At 44.2% G+C, this 24,890-nt stretch overlaps 1 protein-coding gene across 2 annotated transcripts in view; it reads right to left on the bottom strand.

Annotated features, from left to right (window-relative positions):
- The window catches only part of MSH2 (mutS homolog 2), a 799,418-nt gene that overhangs the window by 214,820 nt on the left and 559,708 nt on the right, over window positions 1-24,890 (bottom strand). For both annotated transcript variants that reach the window (XM_078649651.1, XM_078649652.1), the window contains one exon: window positions 4,952-5,197. In XM_078649651.1, the coding sequence (XP_078505777.1) occupies window positions 4,952-5,197 (246 nt within the window). The remainder of the gene's footprint in view (window positions 1-4,951; window positions 5,198-24,890) is intronic.

The raw sequence follows: 24,890 nt of genomic DNA on the forward strand, positions 1-24,890 counted from the left end.
CAAGCTTGACCAAACCAAATCAACCACAAATACCCTCCACCTGCATGTGCCAGAATGTTTTTCAATGTACTATGCCAGGGAACTGTGGGCTTGGTGCATCATAAGAATCATCCGCCCCATGCTCACCCATGAAGTTATGTGGGGATCCCTGCGGAGTAATATCTAGGGGATCACCCTGAGAAAGAAGGTGGTGGAATGAAGGGTGGTGGCGGAAGAGGTGGTGGTAGAGAAGCAGGTGGAAGAGGGTGCAAGGGACTAGTTGCCTTGTCTGTCTTTCTCCTTGTAACAGGCAGAGGCAAATCTATAGCTTCTTCAAAGGAGATTTGGCGTTTTGATGGAGGTGGGGCAGACATCACAGTCTTGGTTAAGATGCGGCCAGTCTGAGGCTGTATGTGTATCTGTTTCTGGCGTGCATCGAGCCGTTCCTGAATTTTATGGAGGATTGGTTCCGCCAGAGTACCGGGTCAGATTTTGATGCTGGTCTCGAAATTCAGTGTCAATATAGTTTTTAGGTTTGGAGCCGAAGTGGTCGAACCAAAGGATTGATAGGGTCAGCTCGGCGTGGAAGTCGATGGATACGGCTGCACTATTAGTGCCGAGCTCTAAGGCGGGCATCCGCAGCAGATGTTTGGTGCTGACCATTGCCTGCTGGCAGTGGTGGTCCAGAAGCCTTATGTTCAGTCGGAACCAAATGTTTTTTTGAGTGGTAGGAAGGATACACCAGTACTCACAGTACGCTGACCTGGTGGATGTCCTGCATCTGGAGATCAATCTCCAAGTCACAGCTGAAGTCTTCAATGGAAAAGGCCTATTCCTCGGCCACAGAGGCATCGTGGAGTTCCTCCTCATTCTGTTGTCCAAAGATTTAAGGTGTATTGTTAACCTCTCTGCTGCATCTCCCTGCGATGTGCCCTTTGATCCTGTAAGGTTTTCTTTCATCGGAACGCTCAGCAGGCCTCGCAGTCCTCTTCCCTGTGATAGGGAGACAACCACAACTGGTCCGTGGGTACTTAGCATAGCATCTCATGCATAAACGGAATGGCGTCCATTCCATCAGCAGGGCATTCTAATGCAAAGCCGTAGAGCTAGAAAGATGGGCCCAGAAGGGCGAGGCCTGAAGGCTGCTGTTTGAGTGCATTAATCTGACAGGCGATTGTTTTCCAGATTTCGAAACAAAGATGGGAATTCGTACGATAACAATACTGACAAGGGTACGGGTGAATTATGGACCGAAAGGCGTCCAAACCGGTCTTGAACCGGAGTGCAGTAATACACGTCTGAACCCGACGGCAGAAAGAAAACAATCTAACAATGGGGTTGATACCCATGCACATTATCACCAAGAGGAGGAGTCACTTTACCTTGTGACTCGAAAGACTTCTTTGAAGAAAAACAACTTGCACACATCCGGACCCATGCATGTGCACCTACAGCCACACATACACATGCCTCGTAACAAATCATTATGAACACCGTACCTCCAGTCTTGAGGAGCACCACAATCAATCTATTGCAAAGGTCACTGTTCCTTCCAGTTGGAAGAATGCAATGGTGGTCCCTTTGTTAAAGAGTATTACAGCTGATCCTAATGTGCTTTCCGTGTTGAGCCCCATTTCCTTTCTGTCTTTTGCTGTGAAAGTTACAGAGACTGTGTTCAAATCTCAAATTTCAGAATGTACTGACAGAGTTCTGGACTCCACACACAGTAGATTCATACATGGACATGGTAGTGAAGGGTGTCCTTGTATCTGCCCTGGGCAGTCTTCAGATGAGCATGGCAATGATGCTCTGATTTTGCTGGGCTTCTCTGCAGCATTCAATACTATACTGTCTTGTACTCAATTCTACTGAATTCTCTAAGAGTCACTGAAGTGAATGACAAGGGGTTGGATTGGTTGTACTCCTTTCTTAGTGACCAACCGCAAGCTGTATCCCCGCGCCCCCTTTAGGTCATCTTTAAAATGTAACACTGAGGTCTAAAAGCCTGCGCTCCAAGCAACATTTTATTTAACATAAATATAGCATGTCTAGCTGCACTCATTTGTTATTTTGGTCTTAATTTTTCATCTGCATGAACTGGGAATTGCTCTTATAGTTACAATTCAATAAGAATAGCCTTTCCATTATTTCTAAATGGATGCATGGCAACTCCTTACAGCTAAACTCTGACAAAACTAAGTTCTTCATCTATGGCAGCCTCTCCAATCTCTGGTTCGTGGATTTGCAGGTTCGCTCCAGCTGATTCCTTTGTTCCGCTATGCTTTGACACTTTCTGGGTTTAGTGCGCTCTATACATTTTATCTTATCCTGGTGGTGCACAAAGTAGAGGGCTCCTCCATCAACACTGGAAACTCTGCATAGTCTTGGTGTAAACTGTAGCCTCTAACTTTCCATTAACTTGTTCCAACAAGATGACTGCATTATGTGTTTTTGCCTTCCAGAGCTCTTAAAGACAATTGTTCAGCTCCTCGCCTTACCAGAAAACTGTTGCCCAGGGTACTAGCTTCTTCATCCTGGACAACTGTAACTTCTTTATCTAAGATTTCCGAAGTTCTTACTCTCACTGCTAAGAGTTGTATGTCACCGCCTCTCTTTGATGCTAAAATGTATAAGCATTCCAAAAATCTTTATTCGACAGACTGTCATAAAAGCAACACACAATACATCACTATACATTACACTATAAATAATACATGGACATCACATAATTAAAATAGTTATTGAATATCTTAAATCTGTAGTTTTGGAATACAAATAGCTTACTTGTTAAAGGGTCATATAACAATAATTAAGAGAATAAAATGACTCCATTGTTAAAAGACAGTTTCAGATAAAACACATGTGATTACTAGTTAGCAGCATGAGGTTGCAAAGTGCGGGTGCGTATAATCCAAGACCATTTTAAAAATGTTGCTGTTGCTACAGCTATGCAAGGTGAACAGTCAGATTCCAGTATTCGTAGGGCATCTTTATACTTCCGTGTGCCCAAATTCAAGCAAATTGGTTTTAACCATTTACGGCGCGGAGCATAATAAAGAGGGCATTCAAAAAATGTGTGCTATAGACTCAACCTTATGTTTACAGTTGTGACATTTATCACATTTATCACTTCCTAGTGGTACTCATTTAGAACTGAAGGCTTTTACTGTAAGTGTACCTATTCTAAATTGGAAATATCATTTGCGGTCTTGAGGCCTTTCAATAATATCCCAGTATGCCTCACAGTGGGGACGTGATTTAAAATCAAGAAAGCGACCAGTTAGATTGGTGCCTGTACTACTCGTATGGACTCTCTCCAGACCATTGCCCAATATTTTTCTTTCAGGAGCTTTTTTGATGGGAATGTTGTCATGTCAGAAGTTTCCCATAGCTGGATAAGGTCCAGATCTTTTAGAAGTGTCCTTAATTCATTAAGCCACTGGATTACATGAGATTTATCAGCCCTTATTATATCTCTCAGGGCTGTTGCATAGTGAGCCAATTCAGGGGTAGTGCAAATACGCTGCCAATACAATAATGGCCTCAGTCTCGCTATATCAACCACATTATGCCTGCCTAGATCAAACAACAGCGGGACTGTGGGTGTACTTTGTGGAACGCCAACCAACCTTCGTAAGAATTTCCTCTCAGATGTTGCTAGTTGGGTTAAGTTAGAAAATCCCCAGAGCTCTGATGCATACAGGGTGGCACTTACTACTTTTGTTTGGTAAATCTCCAGGACAGGTGTAATGGGCTTAGTAAAGGAGGTTTTATGTTTGGATGCAAGGGCTCCCGCAAGTGTATAAGCATATTTTGCCATATTTGGTACGCTCCAACTGTTGGCTTAGAGTCAAATATGCCCTCTAAGTGTTTATGGCACTGACATTTCCAATATCAAATTCAAAGCAGAACCATTTTCATTTGGAGCAGATCTATCAGACATGTGCCTGGTTACTTCCTTCACTCTCCCTTTCCTTTTTCTCTACAATCATCTGAAAACCACCTTCATGCTGGCAAGAGTCTTAAAATCTGAAACAGTAGTCGTAAAATCTGTATCAGAAGTCTTAAAATCTGGATGTGCAGTCTAAATATCTGGTTCTTTACTGTTAGGAAAAATGTTTCCTTGCCCACTTTCAATAGCACGAATTAGCACTAGGACACCCTGCTCTGGTGCAACAGTCCATGTATTACTAACTCATAATCATTAGCAACAATCTTAGATCTCCCAGACCTTCCATGACTCTACACGAGTCCTGGACTACAGCAAGACTCATTTAAGGGAAGCTGCAATGTAGAAGGTCACCTATCTGCATTACATGCCACCTCCACTGCTCAAGGGTTGTGCAGAGGAGGAGGGTTGGTTTTATACTCCGCAGTCGAACAAAGAGCGAGAGGGACAGAGAATGAAAGGGAGTGAGAGTACATGCTTAAAGTGCAAATGTATCTGTAAAGCACAGGGGTGTGGGGTACAAGAGACAGGAGCAAGGAGAACGAAGACCACGATTAGAAGCACTATCATATACATTTTCCTGGATGGCACTAAAAGGCAAATGGTCTTCCTTGAACACAAAAATGGCAGGTTAAGAAGACATGCCCAATTGACAGACCCAGCCCGTGTGTCTCACGGGGACAAAACTAAAGCAGAGTGCTTTGGTGTAAGACATGACAGGGCAGGAGGGGCGAGAGGATGGGGGGGGGGGGATGGGGACACGGAGGCGGGGGGGAGAGGGGGCTGCATTTGTGCTCCCATCCAGAGCATCCAATTGAAAGCAAGTTCCAGCGGTGAATCGGGACCTGCACATGCACAATAATATTGCATGTCTGAAAAATGTCTTCCACAATTCATTTATCAGGCCTTTCAATGTAATTAGCAATACTTTTTTGCCTGTTTGCGGCCATTAAAACATGTTTAAAATACACGTAACAATATTGAGAATAAAAAATACATGAAAGACGTTTGATAAATGCTTACCAGTAATGATATGAAACATTTGCTTCTCTTTCTCAAAGATGACATCATTAGGGATAAACGCTACTTCATCTTGCACTTCAATGCAAGGGTGCCTCGAGGCTTTCAGCGTAATTCTTCCCTGGCCCTTCTCCAGAATGGCGGGTCGGACGTACGGCACTGGTGCTCCATTGGACACATGGGCAAAGCTCACAATGGCATCGAGTTGTGCAATCACATCATTCATCGTCTGCATTGGGTCCACATAACCTTTTCAGGAAAAAAGTACAAAAATATGTTACCTCGAAGAGCTCAGGATGCAGATACGACTTGCTCGGTTCATTCAATTTAAGGCAAAAGAACTGGGGCGATTACATTGTAGGTGACTCTACATGCAAAGAAAGCAAAATTGTGCGAACATGGACTGAAGAGTCGAGCTAGGGGAAAGCACCAGGATGCAATTAAAAATAGAACAAGTAAATGATAAATATTTGCACCCGGCTAAGTTACTTACCTGTAAATGTCGCTGCTCAGCATGGAGTCTCTAGATTAGCAGGCCTTCAATCAACTACTGAGGTGACCTTTCAACAGTGACGTTTCCTCCAGCACGAGTTTCTAACGGGCACATGCATCAAAGGAAATTGCATTCGCAAATGGTGCGAATTGCAAAAATCGGCCGTTTGCGAATGTAATTTCCATTTTTTGGATGCATTAACATGTTTGTAATTTTCGCAATTTAAGAAATCGCAAAATTGCGATTTCTTAAATTGCGATTGCATTTAAGGAATCTCAAATTGAGATTCCTTAAATGCAATGCATCAAACTTTTAAAATTTGCGAATTCGCAAATAAGGGGAGCAAATTACCATGAAGTTGACCTTCATGGTAATTTGCGAAAACTTTGAAAAATGCACTAAAGTGCATTTTTCAAAGTTCCATTTTACACACACACACATGCCCTTGGGGCATGTGAGTGTGCAAAATGTACTTCTAAGCAGATTTCAGGGGTGCAACAGGGTGTCCTTTGGACACCCTTGAAATTGCATTCTTAATTTGCGAATTTCTAATGGTGAATTGCAAATTAAGAATGTCTTTCCATTCATTCCTATGGGCCTCTAGGCCCATAGGAATGGATGGGGAGGTATTCCTTAATTGCGATTCTCAATTAGAGAGTCGCAATTAAGGAATTTTAAGAAACCTTTATGTGTCGCCAAAACGTTTTCCGTTTCAGTTAAAAATCGTTGATTAATTTTAATGCTGACAAGTGTCTGCTGCACCAATGCTTTATTGGTAAACGATCCTAAACTAGTCTTCAATTGGTTCAAAAATGCTAGTTCTTCACACTATTATGGTTGCATTCAAAATCCATACATTTGTGTAAAAATATCTTCAGGGTTGAGCATCTGAAGATCGTGCATTAAAGATTCCTTGGCATCGCCCTAGTTGTCTGCTTTGCTACGAGAGTGTTCCATGTCCCAGAACCGCATTGTAACTTCAAAACTCGAGATGGCCTAGATTTTCTATGGTAGGTTTGAAGACATTACTACCTCTTCTCGGACTATCCTAATCTCGGTTGACAAAAAAATGCAATCTCTAAACTTTAGTTCTTTACAATGTTGACAAATAGAATACAAGGAGAAGTAGTGTGAAAACGCTTTGCTCCTTGTAGGGACGAACTCATTCTGGACAGTGTAAAACAAATAAAGCCAGCAATTAGGAAGGCATAAAGTGTGAGTTACAAACCATAAAGCCAATGGAAATTAACTAGTGGAATGCCTTCTCAAGGGAGCTTTTTGAACGCCCCCAAGACTTCAAGATGGTTAGGAGCCACAAGGAACAGCTGTGAAGTGGCTCAAATAGAGCATACATCAGAAATAAAGGGCCAATTTAATGTCCCACTGTGGTATGACAAAGGGAGAGGGAGGCAACACATGCTGTAAACCTTTCCGAAAGCACATAACTGGAGACATAATCAAAGAGTGCTGATCCGGCAACTGCAAAAAGGCCTAAAGAGCCAAAAGGTACACTTTAGCGGCGCCCAGAGCAAGGCCTTACTGAGCCAAGGTGAAAAAAATAAATTAAATGTCAGATAACTTCGCCTGGAGGGGAGCGGACTGCAGAGAACCGCACCAAGCCACAAATTGTCCCAAAGACCGCCATATACAGTTTTTGTCGAGGGATGCCTGGCTGCCAAGATGACATCAACTACCTCCAGAGAAAGGTTAAAGGTGTTCTGCTATGCCAATCATTTTTCAAGCATGAAGGTGAAGATGGTAAAGGCCCTGATGCAGAACCCTGCCCTGTTGCTGCGAAAGCAGGTCCTCCTAGATGGGCAGCCTGATCAGAGGACAAATGCTCAAGTTCAGGAGTACTGGAAACCATACTCTCCAAGCCCAGTTCGGGGCCACTAGGATGTTTTGGGCCCAAACAGTCCTGATCTTGAGAACTAGTGGCAGGAGTGGAATCGCCAGGAAGGCATACAGTCTCAGAGCTAGAGACACCTTGGAAATGTCAACATGCAGAACTGCTGACATTGCGCATTCACTGCAGTGGATAGAATATTCATGAACAGCGCTGAGCAGAGTTTAACAGATCAATTAGCCATGCCCCAACCAGCCTTCCTGTAAGTCTACTCTGGGTGTACCAGCCATCACGTGGGTGATCCCTAGGGCGGGTCTAGCCTGCTGTTTTGCCACAATCACACCACCCGTTTGGTGACCAGAAGCACATACATGCTTCAAAGATTGGACACACTGGCGGGTGGTAGCTTTGTTTTTCCTTGCCACACAAGCCAGCAGAGAAGTCACATTACCTGAGCCTCCTGCGCAGGATGTTATAGTTTTACAGCCTGCTGGGCCCATTCCGTCCGAAGCCCCCGTGTCAGCCTGGGCAGAGGTTGTTGACCTACTGTGCCCTCTGGACATGCGTACTTTCAGGAACCGGAAGCACAGCATTGGTCTTGTCACTTGATCCCGGGACTTGATTGTCATCAGAGCAGCACATAAGTGTTTAAGTGCAACCGGCAGATGTAGGAGGCGTTTTTAAGAACAAGCTTATAATCCATATTTTCAGACATTCAGTATGTATGATCTGGGTTTAAAGCAATAATCGCTTATATACATCAAAACACTTGGTTTTGGAAATAATCTGCTTTGCCACACTTTTCGAATCATCGTCATTTAACTAGTGTCACTGTCAATGAACCTTACTTCACCTCCCAAAAATAATTTTTTTCTTAGAAAATGGACTTTGTGAGATTAAGGTCGTTACCCAACCCTTACCTCAGCTACCACCTTCTCCCCAAAGATGGGGCGCTGCAGTCTTACTCCCTTGTCATACGGTAGCTGCTGCTGAGGGCACATCATTAGGTTTTCAGGGAAAGCGAATGGTAATTCCAAGCGTACGTGATTCAGTACCCCAAGAGTAAAAAGCTGAGCTTTCATGCGAATACTCTGTACGCTGCACAAAGAAGGGAATTAAACAACTTTCAGCAACAGAATGAAAATACAGCTCTGCTGGGGTTTTCTCCCCTCACTGCCAAACAAACTATGTCCATCGGATTCCATTTCTTTTCCGAGTCCAAGCACATACATTTTTTTGTAGTGACTCTGTCCAATCATGTTGATTTACCTTATGCACTCTAGCTCAGGCATTCTAGTAGCAAGATGATCATTAACCCTTGAAGTAGTCTGCTTGCTTCTTAAAAGGACCACACATGCAGTGGTCGAAGTGGGCGGGATCGGCAAGGCATTGGTGCCCCTACTTCTTTAATTTAACAGATTCCGTTTCCCTGCGTCTTTATTTTAAACAAGCGTCCCAGGACGGCAGAAATAGCCAAGGCCCACAGATAAGGCTTGGCGTTCGTGGCAGTTTGGGCGGGGCAGGTAGAGAAGGAAAATAACTCTGACTCTTCCTTCTTGACCACTCACTGATTTCTGCATAATGAGTGCAAAAGCATTAAGGTAACCATGTTGTTCCTGCTTAGATTTCACATGCTTTACTTAAACTTGCATTCCCTATGAGGGTTTGCTTTTTCCAGGATGTTGTTGCTTATTTTTTTTTTTAGGTAGTATATTATTCTCGTGTGCTTGTGTTTATAGTATTCATGTTAATTGCAGCGCGGACGGGTGCTGCAACTAACATGAATACTTAAACAAAAGCACACAATGTGCCCCACAGCCGCACTCTAGAAAAGAAAAGAAATGCAGTGCTCCTTCCTTGAGCCCACAGGCTGCCTTTTTCTTTGCAACCAGGAAAAGTCCGTTTTTTGCACCGCTTGCCTTTTAAAAGCGGCGGCGCGAGCGCTCTAGGGAATGTGTGTGCACGCCACACATGGCACTGAGTGCTCAGGGGCACAGTGGTGCGCACCTTAAAGGGAACAGTGACAGTCCCCTATGTGACTGTCCTCTAGATCCACGGAGCAGCAAGCTCAAATGTATGTTGCTGGAGTAGCTGCACATGGTTCCTACAAGAGAGGCCTCTGAGCTAAACACAATTTTAAGTACTTCCAATCTTGTATTTTTCTATGGAGAAATTAGTTAAGTCCATCAATCCCAGTATTTATCAATGTTTAGAGGGAGGGGTTGTGCCTCCATTATAGATTTTGTGTTTGTGTCAGTTTCTTTGTTTATTAACAACTTTAGTTTAGCCCCTTTGGCGCTGTGCAGGAGAATTAATAAGTGGGCAGGATTTGGACAGCCCCGGCCGTCCTCAGCACATGCCCACCAGGGTCCGTCCTGAGCACCGAAGAGGAAAGTGCATAGTCCAATCAGTTATCATAACCCCTTGTCCCTAGCAATCGGTAGGTTTAAATGGTGGTACTAGAACCTAGTCAGAGGCTCAGGGTGCGCTCTCCTCAGAGATCAATGCAGGAGGTTTAGATGGTCTCAGGTGTCGTCTAAGCAGTTTACACACTGCCTCTTTCCACGTTTGGACCCATGTCCCCAAGTGGTGCTATTTTATAGGCATACGTGGATATTTCACCCAAGGTCTCAGTGCTGGAACAAACAGTAGCTCCCAGGGACCAAAATGGTTTGACAGCAGTTGCTCCAAGGCCCTGCGGCTGTTGAAGATCGCCCTAAGGCAGGTAGCTAGAGACAAGGCACTTAAGTAGCACAACAAGATATGCCAAATGTATGTCATCTGTTCCTGAGAGTATTCTTTATGCTTAATGATAGGACACATCTTTCCTCAGTAAAACAAATTTTAGGATGCCTGAGCGGTATGACCAAGAGTTGCCAGTATAACTTAAGGAACTTTGTATTTTGGTTAGAAATTACATTTACTATTACAGAAAGCTATACATATTTTCATTGATTTATGATAAGGTCAAAAAATGCGCTAAATAACCTCTTCTGTCATTGGGTAGGAACAGACACTTTGTTTCAAGTAACAACAAAAATAAAAACCAGAAACTATTCATTCCAAGAACGGTTATTTTTACTTGACTCTCCCCTTTCACCAGGCGTGCATCGCCCATAGGGCTCACAGAGGGTAAGCCCGCAACCCTGTTTCCCCCTTCCCTGTCGTGTGTGTTAGCCCAGGCTGAAACAGCTTCCTGGGCACACACACAGACAGTTTTTTGACTAGCATCCATCTTATTGCAGCCGCACCAGAGTGCTTCACAGGTCTTTAAAAGACCATTCGCTTGTGGAATGAGGCTTACTTGTTCTCTCACCCCTTCTTAGAGACCCTGCATCTCCACTCCGCCTAATGCTGGAAGAATTAGCGCCCCCACCCCCCGAAATTTGGCTCTAGTTGTGCCTCTGCCTTTCACCACACATCAGAATAAAAAAATTTATTGGGGCAGCTGATTTCCCAGAAATTCAAATGTATTTCTAATAAACAAAAAATACATTTTTAAAGCGAAAATTAAAATTGCATCAATCATAAGATAGGAGTCCAAAATCCAAGCAAAGATGCAATCCCATGGACCTGTGACACAAATTTAAAACCTGAGCCCAAGGTCATATTGTTTTCCATTAAAATGAAATATTCACCTAAAGTCATATCACTCATTTAACGTGAAGTGCAGAATATGGGAAGTTAAGAAAAGAAATGCGTCAAACCTACAAACACGGCATGTGTTTTCAGGTGATACTGAAAGCACACGACGTGTTCGGTGCTGATTTCTTTTGTTACTAAAGCGTGGCTGCGGGGTGATTGTGCGCTTTTGTTTAAAGTATTCATGTTAATCACAGCTCGTAATGGGCACTGCAATTAACATGAATACTAAACAAAAACACACAATGTGTACCGCAGCTGCACTGTAGAAAAGAAATGAAGTGCTCCTTCCTTGAGCCTCCAGGCTGCCTCTTCCTCTGCAACCAGGAAATGCATTGCCCGTTTTTCGCGCCGCTCGCCTTTTAAAAGCGGCGGCACGAACACTTTCGGGAATGTGAGTGTGCGCCACACACACACAGCACTGCGCGCTCCAGGGACACAGAGGTGCGCGCGCACCTTAAAGTGAACAGTGGAGGAGGGCAATGATTGATGTTGCATTCAAAAACACAGACCTACAATTCAGGGGGAGGGTGACTGCGGAGAAAGGGGGTGATTTTTCTGAGGTTGCTTGTGAAGATTGATATTTATTCAGGGCTCGAGTCGGGGTACCACGCGGGTGGACGGCGTCCCCCCACTTATTTTACCGGGAGCTCGGTAACTAAAAACTTCAACTGAGTGCAAGCTACTTTTCGTGATGTCACTTTGTCGTGACGTCAGCGTCCCCCCACTTCTTTTTTTAGGACTTGTGCCCTGTATTTATTCCGTTTAGGATGACTAGCTCTGCAGATTAAGAGAAGTGTTATCGGGCCTGTGATTACAGAATGTATGGGTATGCCTTGCGTTAGAAGTAATCTCGTTAAAGGAATGGTATGAAACATTGGGGCCGGTGATCAATTTTGTCTTTTCAGGAGTAGGCATGTCGAGTGAGGAATAATGACAGCTACAAGGATAGTCCCTGGGTGGAGAGTGCCTATTGGGGAGACAGATTAAGGGTGTGTTTTACAGGCTTTGTATTATCTCAGGGAGGTGATCTAGCATCAGTTTGATGCCAAATTAGCTCATTTGTGGTAGATGAGAAGCAATTTGGCTTTGGTCAATAGTAAGTGGCTCTAATGATATATGAGGAGAGTAATGGCACCTCATGTGAACCGTGCCAATAGGGTGTCAAGGTTTCTTTTTTATATCTGTCCTCATTTTTATAAGCAGAGCCATTAGGAATCAGATTGCGCTAGTATGCAGATCTTAAGGGTGGAATCTTTTTAGTACGGACCAAAGGAGCCCGTTCTACAAATTGGGAAGGAGTGGAATCTACCACAAGATAAAGTATCTACAAGAAAAAGCGTTACGTAAGTAACTTGTTCTTCTGATTAATGTTTTTTAACTACAGATTTCTCACCTTGTGAATAGATACCAAAGCAGTACTTCCCCAGGTGGTGGGTGTGTGGAATGGCTCAGACCAAAAAGTCATGCAGGACCAAGCGGGCAAAATTACCTTCCCACTGGACTGGCTATCCAGGCAGTAGTGCTTTGTGAATGTGTGAACTGACACCCACATTACAGTCTAACAGAGTATGTGACCTGCGGGCAAAACAGGTCACATGCCAGCGTGGTGGTGAAGCTTTGGCTCTGGAGGAATGAGCCATCAGGTCTTCCAGAGGTCTGTTTCTTGGCCTGATCATAGCAGATCTTTATAAAAGGAAAGTTTTGGAAATGGCCCATTTATGCACTGATCTTCCTTTCTTATCCTAGAGAAACCCAAAAAGAGCTGATCAATGTAGAAACTCCGAGCTCTCAGGGTCTACGAGATGGAGTTTCTCTTCCTCTTTGGATGGAGAAGAGCAGCAAAGAACGTCAGCAGGTACTAGACTTTCAAATGTGCAAAGGTGTTACAACCTATGGGAGGCACATTGACCTGGTCCTTAACACAAATTTGTCCAGGAAGTTGTTAGTGTATAGTTGGTGGACAGAAAGCACTTGCAGTTCACTTGCAACAATCTGTCGTAATCACAATGGCAAATAGAGTCTTTAATGTGAGCAATCTCAGAGAGCAACTGTGCATATGCTCAAATGAAGAGCACATTAGGAGTGTAAGACCCAGATTGAGATCCCAATTGGGCATCACAAAGGGTTTTGGCAGGAACAGATGGACCAGTCCTTTCAAAAATCACATCACAACTGGTGACCAGGCAACCGTAAAAAAGCCATTAAGGCTGAAATATAACCTTTAACTGTTTCCAAAGCGAGGCCTTGCTGGGCTAACGACAAGCAAAAAAGAAGAACAGACAACTGGGCTTGTAAGAGTTGGCTATGTCTAGCAGAACAACAAATAACAAACTTCGCCCGCATAGATGGTTTTGGTGGAGGGACCCCAGGCACCCAGATTGACGCTTGCTACCTCAGAAGGAAGGTAAAAAGCAGCTGACTATAGATATTCAATCTTCAAGCATGGAGGAGTAAGGTGTGCAAGCTTGAGTGCAAAGCATGGAAGTGTAAGTTGTGCAGGTGTGGATACAGGACTCTGCCATGCTACCACGACAGGAGATCGTTCAAAAGACCCAGCCAGATTGGAGGACAGATGCTCTTGGCCCAAAGTTCGGTGTACCACACTTTCCAGAGCCACTAGGATGACTTGGGCTCGGTCATTCCTGAACATTGTGCAGGAAACGTAGAGGAGGAGAAAGCATAAAGGAAACCCGAGCTCCGGTAAAACTGGAAGGCGCCGCTGAAGGAGAACTGGTTTGGAAACTCCAATGTGCAAACGTTTAGTATTGGGATTTAAAAGTCCTTCTCATGGTGATGAACGCGTACCCCTGCCCTGAGTGCCCCAGCTGCAATGATGTTTGGATCCCTGGTGCCGATTCAGGTTGTCATGGGCGAAAACAAAAAATGTGTGCGCTCATGACACAGGCTGTGTCATGGATTGCAGTCTTTTTGGACAGGGAAGGGCACCCAAAGCACTACCCTCAGTGGCGAAAGGCTAAGGCTTTTGCCAGGAGATAAGCAGCATGAAAGCAGTGGTGGCATTCTGTGGTGATCAGTAGCAGTGAACAGGGCCTTTTACCTGTGTCACTGGAATGAGGCCTACAGGCTCACTCATACATTTCTGCTGCTGTGTGCATTGCTCACCCTTCACCTGCATCAGGTCAGTAAGTAGCACTACGCAGTGTGTATAGCATGCATGTGCTGGGTGTATGTGCGCCCGTAGAGGATACAATACATGGAAGATTCCTGGTTCTATTTTGACACACCCAGGGTCGACTGGAGGTAGAGGATCCCACCAAACAGTTGCATGGATTACTGCATTCCTGTGAGCTGGTTGGGACACAAACTTGCAGGGAGAGCCAGGTTCTCCAGCACACTTGAAATGTACTTCAAATGTGCTCTCTGATTCAGTGACAGGTCAGCTTTAGATTCAGAGCACCTTTGAAGTGTGCTGGAGAGGGGCCTAGGCACATTTCGAGAAGGAGATGGGGCTAATAAGGGAGTCATAAAGAGAAGGGTGGGGCCCTGGGGTAACATTTTGATACACATATCACTAACTGACAGCCAGATGTGAACCTCTAGTAACTCTGATGGCCTGTCTTGATGGGCTAGAAGATTTGCAGCCACACCGTGTATGCCAGAAGGGGCCACAGTGAAGTTTGTTGTGCTGACTAGGCTGTTGCCCGTGTGCGGTGTTTAAATCAGTGACCAAATATGTCAGAGGGAGCTGCTGTGAAGGGAAACCTGCTGCTATGCTGAAGGTACAGTCACTCTAATGAGGAGAAGGCATGGGGACCCTATGTGCCAGAAGGGCCACCGGAGGAAGACTATATTCTTAGCCTGTTGGATGCAATTGTTTTGAAGACAGGCCTTGTGACCTGTGCAGGTCAGAGCCCTGACTGAGGATCAAAACCAGAAACCATTGAAATCTCCCCCCATTGAGGAGGAGCCAAGAGAAACTTATCGTAGCATCGGAGAAGCGCAGTCGTCACCTAACCACAGCCCCTACAGAGGTGCATATGTGACACTCACTAGAGGTAGCCACACCCACTTGAGAGTCAATCTAGGCACACATTAGACTGTTTGAAAGAACAGAAGGTCCTGGGTGAACTTTTCTGCCGTATAGCGCTTCCGACTGGAACACTTTTGGCTTTTCCAACAGAATCGGAGTAGGACTCCTGAGACTCTCAGTACTAGTGGGGCCTAACCTGAAAGACAACTTTAGTTAATGAGAAATCGTCACCACCACTAGTGAGCTGGAAGTTGGACCCAGGGGACTGCACATAAACACTAAAGCCATGACCTTAGTGGGATGTATGTATTGTTTGTGTATGCCATATTTTACTTTGAAGTCCTATATGAATACTACTTTTGTCATAAAAGAAAGTATTGGAGTGGACAATCATTTAATGTTGCTATTGAATGTATTTTGAGTTGTTTAGGATTCATAGTACGCCAGGACCAGGGGCATCAAAAGTAAACAGTTGGGCTCAACAGACCCTGCTTGCCTCTGGGCCCTCTTAACGGGGCTTTGACACCTGGACACTGCACATTTTCTATGGTGGTGAGAAGATCGAGACAGGGTTCTCCCCACTGTTGGAAAACGCCCTGTGCCACCTTGAAGTGTAGCCACCATTCGGGATCCACGAGGTAACACTGAGTTAGTCCACCCTTGTGTTGACAGATCCTGCACACAGGATTGGTAATGGGAGGAGCACTCTATTAAATCAGGGGGTACAGACATCCCATAAGATTGAATTTGTGGATGCTAAACAAGCATAAAATAGTACTTAGAATATCTGTGAATACAGAGCTTTTCGTTGTACAATATCTATCATTGATATTTGAATTCTTGAATTAACCATTTTTGCCTTGAGGAGGTCGATGGTATACCAGCACAAATGTTGTGGTCCTTGGGCACTGGACCAAGGCAGCTTAATTTGAGGGGGGCTTCTAGAAACTATGAGAAAATACACGTGTCAGAGACAGATAGTTGAGTCAGGTTTTGGTGCAGTTTATTACAACGAAACCACTTCCACATGAAGTGAAAAAGAAACACTTTAAAATTCAAGAATGAGCCTGCAAGTCCTAGCAAAGACTTGGCATTTAAAGACACATTTCTGGAGTGAAGAACAACTCATGCAATGCAACATACATATAGTTTAGATCAATGGAAGAGAAGAGAGAAATACAATTTTAAAATACAATAAGCATTCATAGCTTCAGCCAAAGATGCTAGATAGATGGCTGAAGGGAAAAACACATGCGTCATGACCCGAGGTAGTTCGACGAGTGGACAGTGGTCAGATGTTTCATAGTGATTTAATGCAGAACCGTTAGACCACAAGTTCATGTTTTGACACCTCATATACGTCAAAGGTACGTCAATGATATGCAAATCATATCTCTATTTAGACCCGTGTTTGTTGCAGTAGCACATGGCGGTGGTGTTCTCAGTAAGAACTTGCACCTGTTTCCCCCTGACAGTCAGAAGGACCACTTTCATTACCAAACAAATTGCCTGCAACTCCAGCAACACTTCGGCCAGAAACCAGAGTGCTCCGATCTCCACCCCTCCTAGAGGACCCGCACAACCCAGTGTTGATGCATCAGTCGTGACCGTCAGCTCTGGTTGGGAGAGAAGTATGCCACCGTCTAATCAGGGTCTAACAGCCACCACTTCAGGTCTTTCGCAGTCTCCTCTGATACCTGGATGTAATCCAAAAGGTTCAGTTGGAGCTAACTTCACATTAGCAACCAATCATCGAGGTATGGGAAGATTGGTATTACCAACCTCCTGAGATGGGCAGCGACCTCCATCCTCACTTTCGTGAACTCCGAGGGGCACTGGTGAGGCAAAAGGGAAGGAGGGAGAACCAAAAGTACATGTGTCCTACTTGAAACTGTAGAAAATGTCTGAGATTGCAGGACAGGGATGTGAAGATAGGCATTCTGCAAATCCAAACATTCAGTCACCTGGACCCAGGCAGACAGAACTTGGGCCAAGGTGAGCATCTTGACTTTGTTCTTCTTGTGGAAGACGTTCACGGGGTGGAGGTCAAGAATAAGCCCCAGATAGTAGTGGGAGAGGTAGGTAGCCAGCCCCGATCCCTGATGCAGGTACCTTCTCTATGCCTCTCCTCTCTAAGGGTGTGAACTTCTTGCTGGAGAATGGGCAAGTGGCCCTCTTGAAGTCGTAGTGGCATAGGCAGCGTGTCTGAAGGAGTAGAGGAAGGGCAGGTTATAATTGTATTGGACGATTTGAAGCACCCATCTATCTGATGTGATGCTTTGCCATATGTGGAGGTAAAATGTTATCTGGACTACAACCGGGTCACAGCGAGCAGTTGAAGGTAAGCTAAAGGGGGTTTGCAGCAGCCGGTGTGGTGAGGATGGGGGGGTGCTTTTTGGGGTTACTTGGTAGTTTTTTGCCCCAGGGTGCCTGGACGTTGTCAGATAGATCCTCTACCGCAAATGAACTGTGAGAGCTATTGTTTCACGAGCACAGCTTGGTGTGGTCTCTGCTGCAAACCTCTTCTGAAGCTTCAAAAGGAGTGATATTGTTGGGGAAACTTCTGTACAAGTGGTGCAAGGCCAAGTGAGCGTACTGTCGCTTTGCTTTTCTTGAAGTGATCTAGTGCAGGGTCTGCCTTGTCTCCAAAGAGAAGTCCGTTGATCGCATGCATGAGTGAAACTTATGCACCACAATGGTCTCAATTGCCCTACCCAAACAGTCAGTAGTTTCCAGGCCCGATCTAACATTGTTTCTTGCTGCATTTGGACTGTCCTCATTTATATTTTGGAGGCTTCCGCAAAGGTAGACTTAAGCTACATGCAAGATCTTGCTCACTATATCCAACAACATGTGCAAGTAACACCCCAGGAGGAAACCCAAATTGAGAAATCGACAGGCAAGGCTGGCAGAGGAAAACATTATTTTCTTGAATGCCTGTATACATTTGATTGTCTGGGGGAGTGATTGGGAATATATTTGGGTTTAGTGAGCTGGTGGAAGCCTGAACCACAAGGCTCTCGGCTTGTTGGGTGCCGAAGGAGGCAAGATGGCTCCTCCTGAGCTCGTTTGTGTTGTCAACTAGATGGCTCCTGACGAGTGTGACGGGAAGAAGCGTAGTTATGCTTTCATTTCTTGCGTTTCCTTTTTTGACATACCTGCAAAGTTAAAGTGGAATTAAGATCTCTCTCTCTCTCTCAAGCGAGTGGCCTTGAACTAAGAATGTGTCCACTACCATGATCAGGGCCTTCCGAGCTTTCCGAGAGTGCTCTGACGTGTAGTTTGGCCTCATGTTCCAAATGAGACACCAAGGAGAGACCACTGACGTTTGTTTGTAACAATACTTATAGGGTTTGAACCCTGTTTTTGGTGGAGGCATGTCCCATGCACACTGGTGCCATTTAAAAAATATTTTCTGTCGAGTGACAGAAATTGAGAGAACGAGCTCCAGATCCTCATCAGGAGGAGAGAAATGGAACCGACAGAAGCAAGGTGGAGGTAGTTATATTGTTGCTCAGATGTAACTCCTGGGGTGGGACGGAGCTGACGTGGAGCCACACGACGCCACCTACGGGGATGCGAGGGAATTGCTGTGAAAAATCTCTAGATCCTTTCTGACACCTGGGGTATTCACTGGGTGAGAAATCTGCAGTTAGAACTATACATCAGAAAAACAGGATCTTAAGAGGGTAACTTTACTATTTTAAACTTGTGGCTACATTCCAAAACAACTGAGAACGAGAAAGGTAGGAGAAGGAGTCATTAAGGAAGTTTATTCCTAGGCCTAAAAGTTGCATAGAACTTTGTCGTCTAATTTTGCATCTTTGACTTTAAAAGACACCAACAATTGGTCAGCAGAACATAAATTCCTGGCTCATTCAATATAAAAAGTACAAGGTATGCCTGATGTCCAAATGGTGCACAGTCCCCTCATCCAAGAGAACAAAACAACTAAGAAAAAGACAGTTGGAAGAATTAAATGCTATTTATATCAAAATACAAAGCAAATTCAGAAAAAGCTTTCAAACTACTATCAAACCACTGTTTTTAATAGTGACAGTATCTCAGCCATTTACTCTTGTACTGAGATTTTGTAACTTACTGAACACTAGCCTCAGGGTGGTAATGAAAGGCCTAAACACTAAACTGTTCCTATGCGAATTTAACCAAACCGCAACTCCAGGTGCAGGGATTGAAGAATATCATACCCGGACCCTTAGTTTCACAGACTAACTCTCTATATTTTTATTTCACCTACTGTTCTGAAGCAGCGGGAAGGGGGCACTCAGTACTCTATAATGGTCATGAAGAGTGCACGTGTGGAGTTAACAGCTTTCCTAACCAATGGATTTCAGAAGGTTTGATTTTTTTCCACAATAGATATACCTGAACTAACCAGCATAATGTGTGTTTAAAATACAAAATGTTAGCACAATTGTGCCCAGTCACTACTAGAATAAAAACTAAAGTAGTGACGTTTACATATTAAAGCAAAAAGCACATGTATTGGGAGGCATGTAACATTGCAGACTGATCCTTCAATGTACCTTAGTGTGCAGCCTGTCAGTACACGAGTTGTATGAGTGGCCAATGCACTTCCCCCAACCATGTAATGAAATTATGTAAAAACATCAGGAAACTGAACAGTGCTATAATAAAAACATGTCACAAGCAATGGAAAGGCCAATAGGTCATTATTTAATGTGACAACGCATGCAAACAGAGGCATGCAAAAAATTATATGTCTATGTAACATGACATTAATGTCACACCTGTTGGATTTACCAATGATTGGCTGTGGTGTTGGCACTGCTGGTGTGGTACTGTTTGTTTTAGTGGTGATAATGGTACTTGTGGTTGTCATATGAATGGTGGTATTGGTAGTGCTGAATATGAGGATTTGGGGGTGGTACTGGTCGTGGTATTAGTGACAGTTTTGGGGGAAATCTGTAGTGCTGGTGGTATTGATGGTGGTACTGGTGATGGTATTGATAATTGTGATATTGGTAGTGATGCTATTAGTAGCATTGGTGGTAGTTCAGGTTTTGGCGTAGGTGGCATGTGTGGTGGTGGCAGAGATACTTGAAGTGGCATTGTTGGTGCAGTATTTGTGTTAGTGGTGTGTGTACTGATGGTGGCATTAGTTGGTATTGTATTGTTGCAGCTGTAGTATTGGCATTGCAGTGCTGGTATTGGCAGTGGAGATATTAGCAGTGACTGAGCAGATTGCAGTGGTAGTGGCGTTGTTATTTGTGTTATTAATGGGAATATTGGTGTTAATAGATGTGGTACTGGTGATGCAGTATTGATATAGGGGTGTAAGTGTATTAGTGAGAACAGCTGGTGTGGTGTTGGTGGTGGCCGTATTGATGGGGGTGGTACTGGTGGTAATTTTGACAGTCATTTCAGTATTACTCATGATACTGGTGGTGGTAGTAGTGATGGTGTGATATTGGCAGTGGTGTGTTATTGGTGGATCTAATCACCTGCCCACGTATTAATGTAACTGTGTTATATTTATCATATCAGGATGGCCTGGTCGTCAGATATGATTTAATAAAAAGTAAATAGGGGCAAAATATTATTGTCAGGCTCATACTGGAGTCAAGACAAAACTATTAAAAAATGCCTGCTGCAGATAAAAAGATTGTTTTTATGTACATAGCATATTTTAAGAGCTGATTGAGACTGAAAATGCGATGTTGAGTATACTTTTAGGTGTAAAGTAGTCCCTCTTCAATTTCGAATGCAAGCTCTTGATAGGAGACACAATGATACACAAACCAGCGTGATGAGAGACAAACTCCTCTGAGCTGATCGAAGGTGTTATTGACAATATTAAGCCAACTTCTGAAAAAAACTGATCCATTTTAGCCAATGATTGAAGCGGGCTGACCCAACTGACCCAAAGTCCAAATTGAATTTTGCAAGCAATAGTTATGGAGACAGCCGTGCTGTCAACCGAGAGTAAAGAATGGGATTCCCAGAGCAGTTTCCATACAGCAGTTGATTCTGGAATTTAGTCCCCTTCAAAGTGCTCCCAATTTTGGAACATCTGAGAACTTGGGTACAAGGAGATTTAATAATTTAGCCCCAAGATTCCACAATGTGGCGGCACAGCGGAGGGTAGCATTAGAAACTAGGTTCCGTAGATTACAGATGACATCTTCATGATGAGAGTTTTAAAACAATATTTCCAACGAATATGCTGTGTCAAGTACGGAACCAAACATATAGCATATCGAGAACACAAAATAAAAACGAGAAAAAGCTCCAACACGTTTTAAAGGTGCTAGCTAATGTAATTGCTGTATTTGTATACAACGTTTGGATTTGGGCTGATGCATTTAACATAAAAAATACACTGAAGTGCGTGTTTCTTACACAATACACTTGGGATGTGTAGACAATAAAATAACCAGATTCATTACAGAACTTCGCATAGTGGAGTCGTCGTAACAAGGGAGTCATTCTCAGACTGTAAAAGAACAGCTGGAGGACTTCATGTCATCTCACTGCGCAGCTGGCTAGCCATCATTAGGTAGTGAAAATGCCTTAATCTCCAATCAATCACGCACCCAACTGAGAATGCCAAAAACAATCACGTGTACATCTCAACAGAAAATGCAGACATTCTGACAGTAAGCCACCTCCAATATGCCAAAGTACTTTCAGAAAATGTCATCTTTTTCTAAATGTAGTTCCTTTCCACTCAAAGTGTTTCGTTTTTAAAATATAAATAAGTTTACTCTGCTAAGTAAGCTGTGTTTCCTTTAGGAGGGAAGTGGTCCAGGAGGAGGACCACTGTGATGGGGCAGCGGAAATGTTGGCAAGACCAGGGTGAAAGGGGATGCAGGTCGCTCAATAGCACAGGCTCCCAGAGGCTAGAAAGTGGGCACCGTTCGTTGGCATCTGTAACCAACACTCTTACTGATGTAGTTTGCCCGATTCCAGCAACCGCAGATTCAGCTGATGGTAACCTCCATAATGAGTTGACACTCCTGGCAGAAGCAGATAGTGTTAGACAATCTAAAGGGGAAAGGGTGGAAGAGTGTATAGAAGGAAAACAGCAGAGTAAACTCGTTAATAAGCACTGATGAACGGATTTCCATTTACCACACCATACTGTGTAAATCTCGCCATTCATAATTTCTCCATAGTCCCTATATACTTGATATATTTCCATATCTTCAGCTCCTACAGACCATCATTCGTAGGCAGCTACAAGAAAGGTTTCACCTGACAACATTTTTGTGAACGATAGATACTCTATCAACCATCTCCATCGATAGATTACATTCTTCTTCTGCCAAGGTTACTAGGACATCAGGGTCATACTACAATTGAAACATCTATCTCCCCTTAGTAGACAATTCATCTTCTGTGCAAAAACCATTCACGTCCCTTGTGAAGTGCAAGATTGACACCAATCAACGAGACATATGTGAAACACTCCATAATAACGATTCAACATGGACATTTTCTAACTACTATAAGACAAATCAGCACATACTTAATAAAGGAACTTCAGACACTTCAAAATGAGGGAACATAACCGTATAGGCCTTCTTAGATTTAAAAGGCCTTACCCCAAAGGGGAGGATACCAGCTGATTCCCGGAGGAGTTTAAAAAAAGGTATCCCTTTGAAGGCCCATGTGCATCAGCAAACCCGTGTGTGTTCTATCTCCTACAGTCACACATCACGCTCAAACAATGCTTCCCGAAGTTCAGTTCCAGAAAGCAGTAATGGTTTATGAGCTATTTAGATGAAAGAGAAGAAATGGAGAAATACAAACTTTCCTGACTGACATCTACTTATATTGGTTTCCCAGCATCGTCCATCATAAAAATAGTGTGTCTGAGAATATATATATATATATATATATATATATATATATATATATATATATATATATATATATATATATATATATATATATATATATATATGTTATACCAAGTTGCCCTAAGCTATGAGAAGGCACACGTCACCTCCCGCCTTCCAGGCTGTCGTGCTACTTGCATCCTTCTTCCCCGGCATTCTGTTATCTTTCGCCAGTTCCATTATTACTCTAAGTGAGTTCCAGGTAGGATTGGTGCAAGCCCATCATGCACATGGGGACGTGACACTGTTGACAGCTCGGATCAGTTCCAAACTTCAGCTCCGTGCAGTCGATGGAGGGCGTTTCCTTCAGCTGCCGGTGGTGCCCTTCTCCACGGCCAGGCCGCCGTGCGTTAATGTTATACCAAGTTGCCCTAAGCTATGAGAAGGCACACGTCACCTCCCGCCTTCCAGGCTGTCGTGCTACTTGCATCCTTCTTCCCCGGCATTCTGTTATCTTTCGCCAGTTCCATTATTACTCTAAGTGAGTTCCAGGTAGGATTGGTGCAAGCCCATCATGCACATGGGGACGTGACACTGTTGACAGCTCGGATCAGTTCCAAACTTCAGCTCCGTGCAGTCGATGGAGGGCGTTTCCTTCAGCTGCCGGTGGTGCCCTTCTCCACGGCCAGGCCGCCGTGCGTTAATGTTATACCAAGTTGCCCTAAGCTATGAGAAGGCACACGTCACCTCCCGCCTTCCAGGCTGTCGTGCTACTTGCATCCTTCTTCCCCGGCATTCTGTTATCTTTCGCCAGTTCCATTATTACTCTAAGTGAGTTCCAGGTAGGATTGGTGCAAGCCCATCATGCACATGGGGACGTGACACTGTTGACAGCTCGGATCAGTTCCAAACTTCAGCTCCGTGCAGTCGATGGAGGGCGTTTCCTTCAGCTGCCGGTGGTGCCCTTCTCCACGGCCAGGCCGCCGTGCGTTAATGTTATACCAAGTTGCCCTAAGCTATGAGAAGGCACACGTCACCTCCCGCCTTCCAGGCTGTCGTGCTACTTGCATCCTTCTTCCCCGGCATTCTGTTATCTTTCGCCAGTTCCATTATTACTCTAAGTGAGTTCCAGGTAGGATTGGTGCAAGCCCATCATGCACATGGGGACGTGACACTGTTGACAGCTCGGATCAGTTCCAAACTTCAGCTCCGTGCAGTCGATGGAGGGCGTTTCCTTCAGCTGCCGGTGGTGCCCTTCTCCACGGCCAGGCCGCCGTGCGTTAATGTTATACCAAGTTGCCCTAAGCTATGAGAAGGCACACGTCACCTCCCGCCTTCCAGGCTGTCGTGCTACACCGTTTGTTCACGCCCAAGATGAAGGGGCTTGGCCCCGAAACGCGTCGGCGAAAGATAACAGAATGCCGGGGAAGAAGGATGCAAGTAGCACGACAGCCTGGAAGGCGGGAGGTGACGTGTGCCTTCTCATAGCTTAGGGCAACTTGGTATAACATTAACGCACGGCGGCCTGGCCGTGGAGAAGGGCACCACCGGCAGCTGAAGGAAACGCCCTCCATCGACTGCACGGAGCTGAAGTTTGGAACTGATCCGAGCTGTCAACAGTGTCACGTCCCCATGTGCATGATGGGCTTGCACCAATCCTACCTGGAACTCACTTAGAGTAATAATGGAACTTTTAATTGAACCTACAATTTCGAACTTATTCCTGCATGGCAAACTACATGCCCCACAACACCCCGCGTAATCGATCAAACACGTGACAATGGAGGCGGGTTTGAGGTGAAATAAAAACAAGTAATCACTCATGCAGGTTGTAAGCTCGTTTGTTCACGCCCAAGATGAAGGGGCTTGGCCCCGAAACGCGTCGGCGAAAGATAACAGAATGCCGGGGAAGAAGGATGCAAGTAGCACGACAGCCTGGAAGGCGGGAGGTGACGTGTGCCTTCTCATAGCTTAGGGCAACTTGGTATAATATATATATATATATATATATATATATATATATATATATATATATATATATATATATATATATATATATATATATATATATATATATATATATATATATATATATATATATATATATATATATATATATATATATATTTTTTTTTTCCAGT

Source organism: Lissotriton helveticus, chromosome 6 (assembly GCF_964261635.1).
Source record: "Lissotriton helveticus chromosome 6, aLisHel1.1, whole genome shotgun sequence".
Lineage (NCBI taxonomy): Eukaryota > Metazoa > Chordata > Amphibia > Caudata > Salamandridae > Lissotriton > Lissotriton helveticus.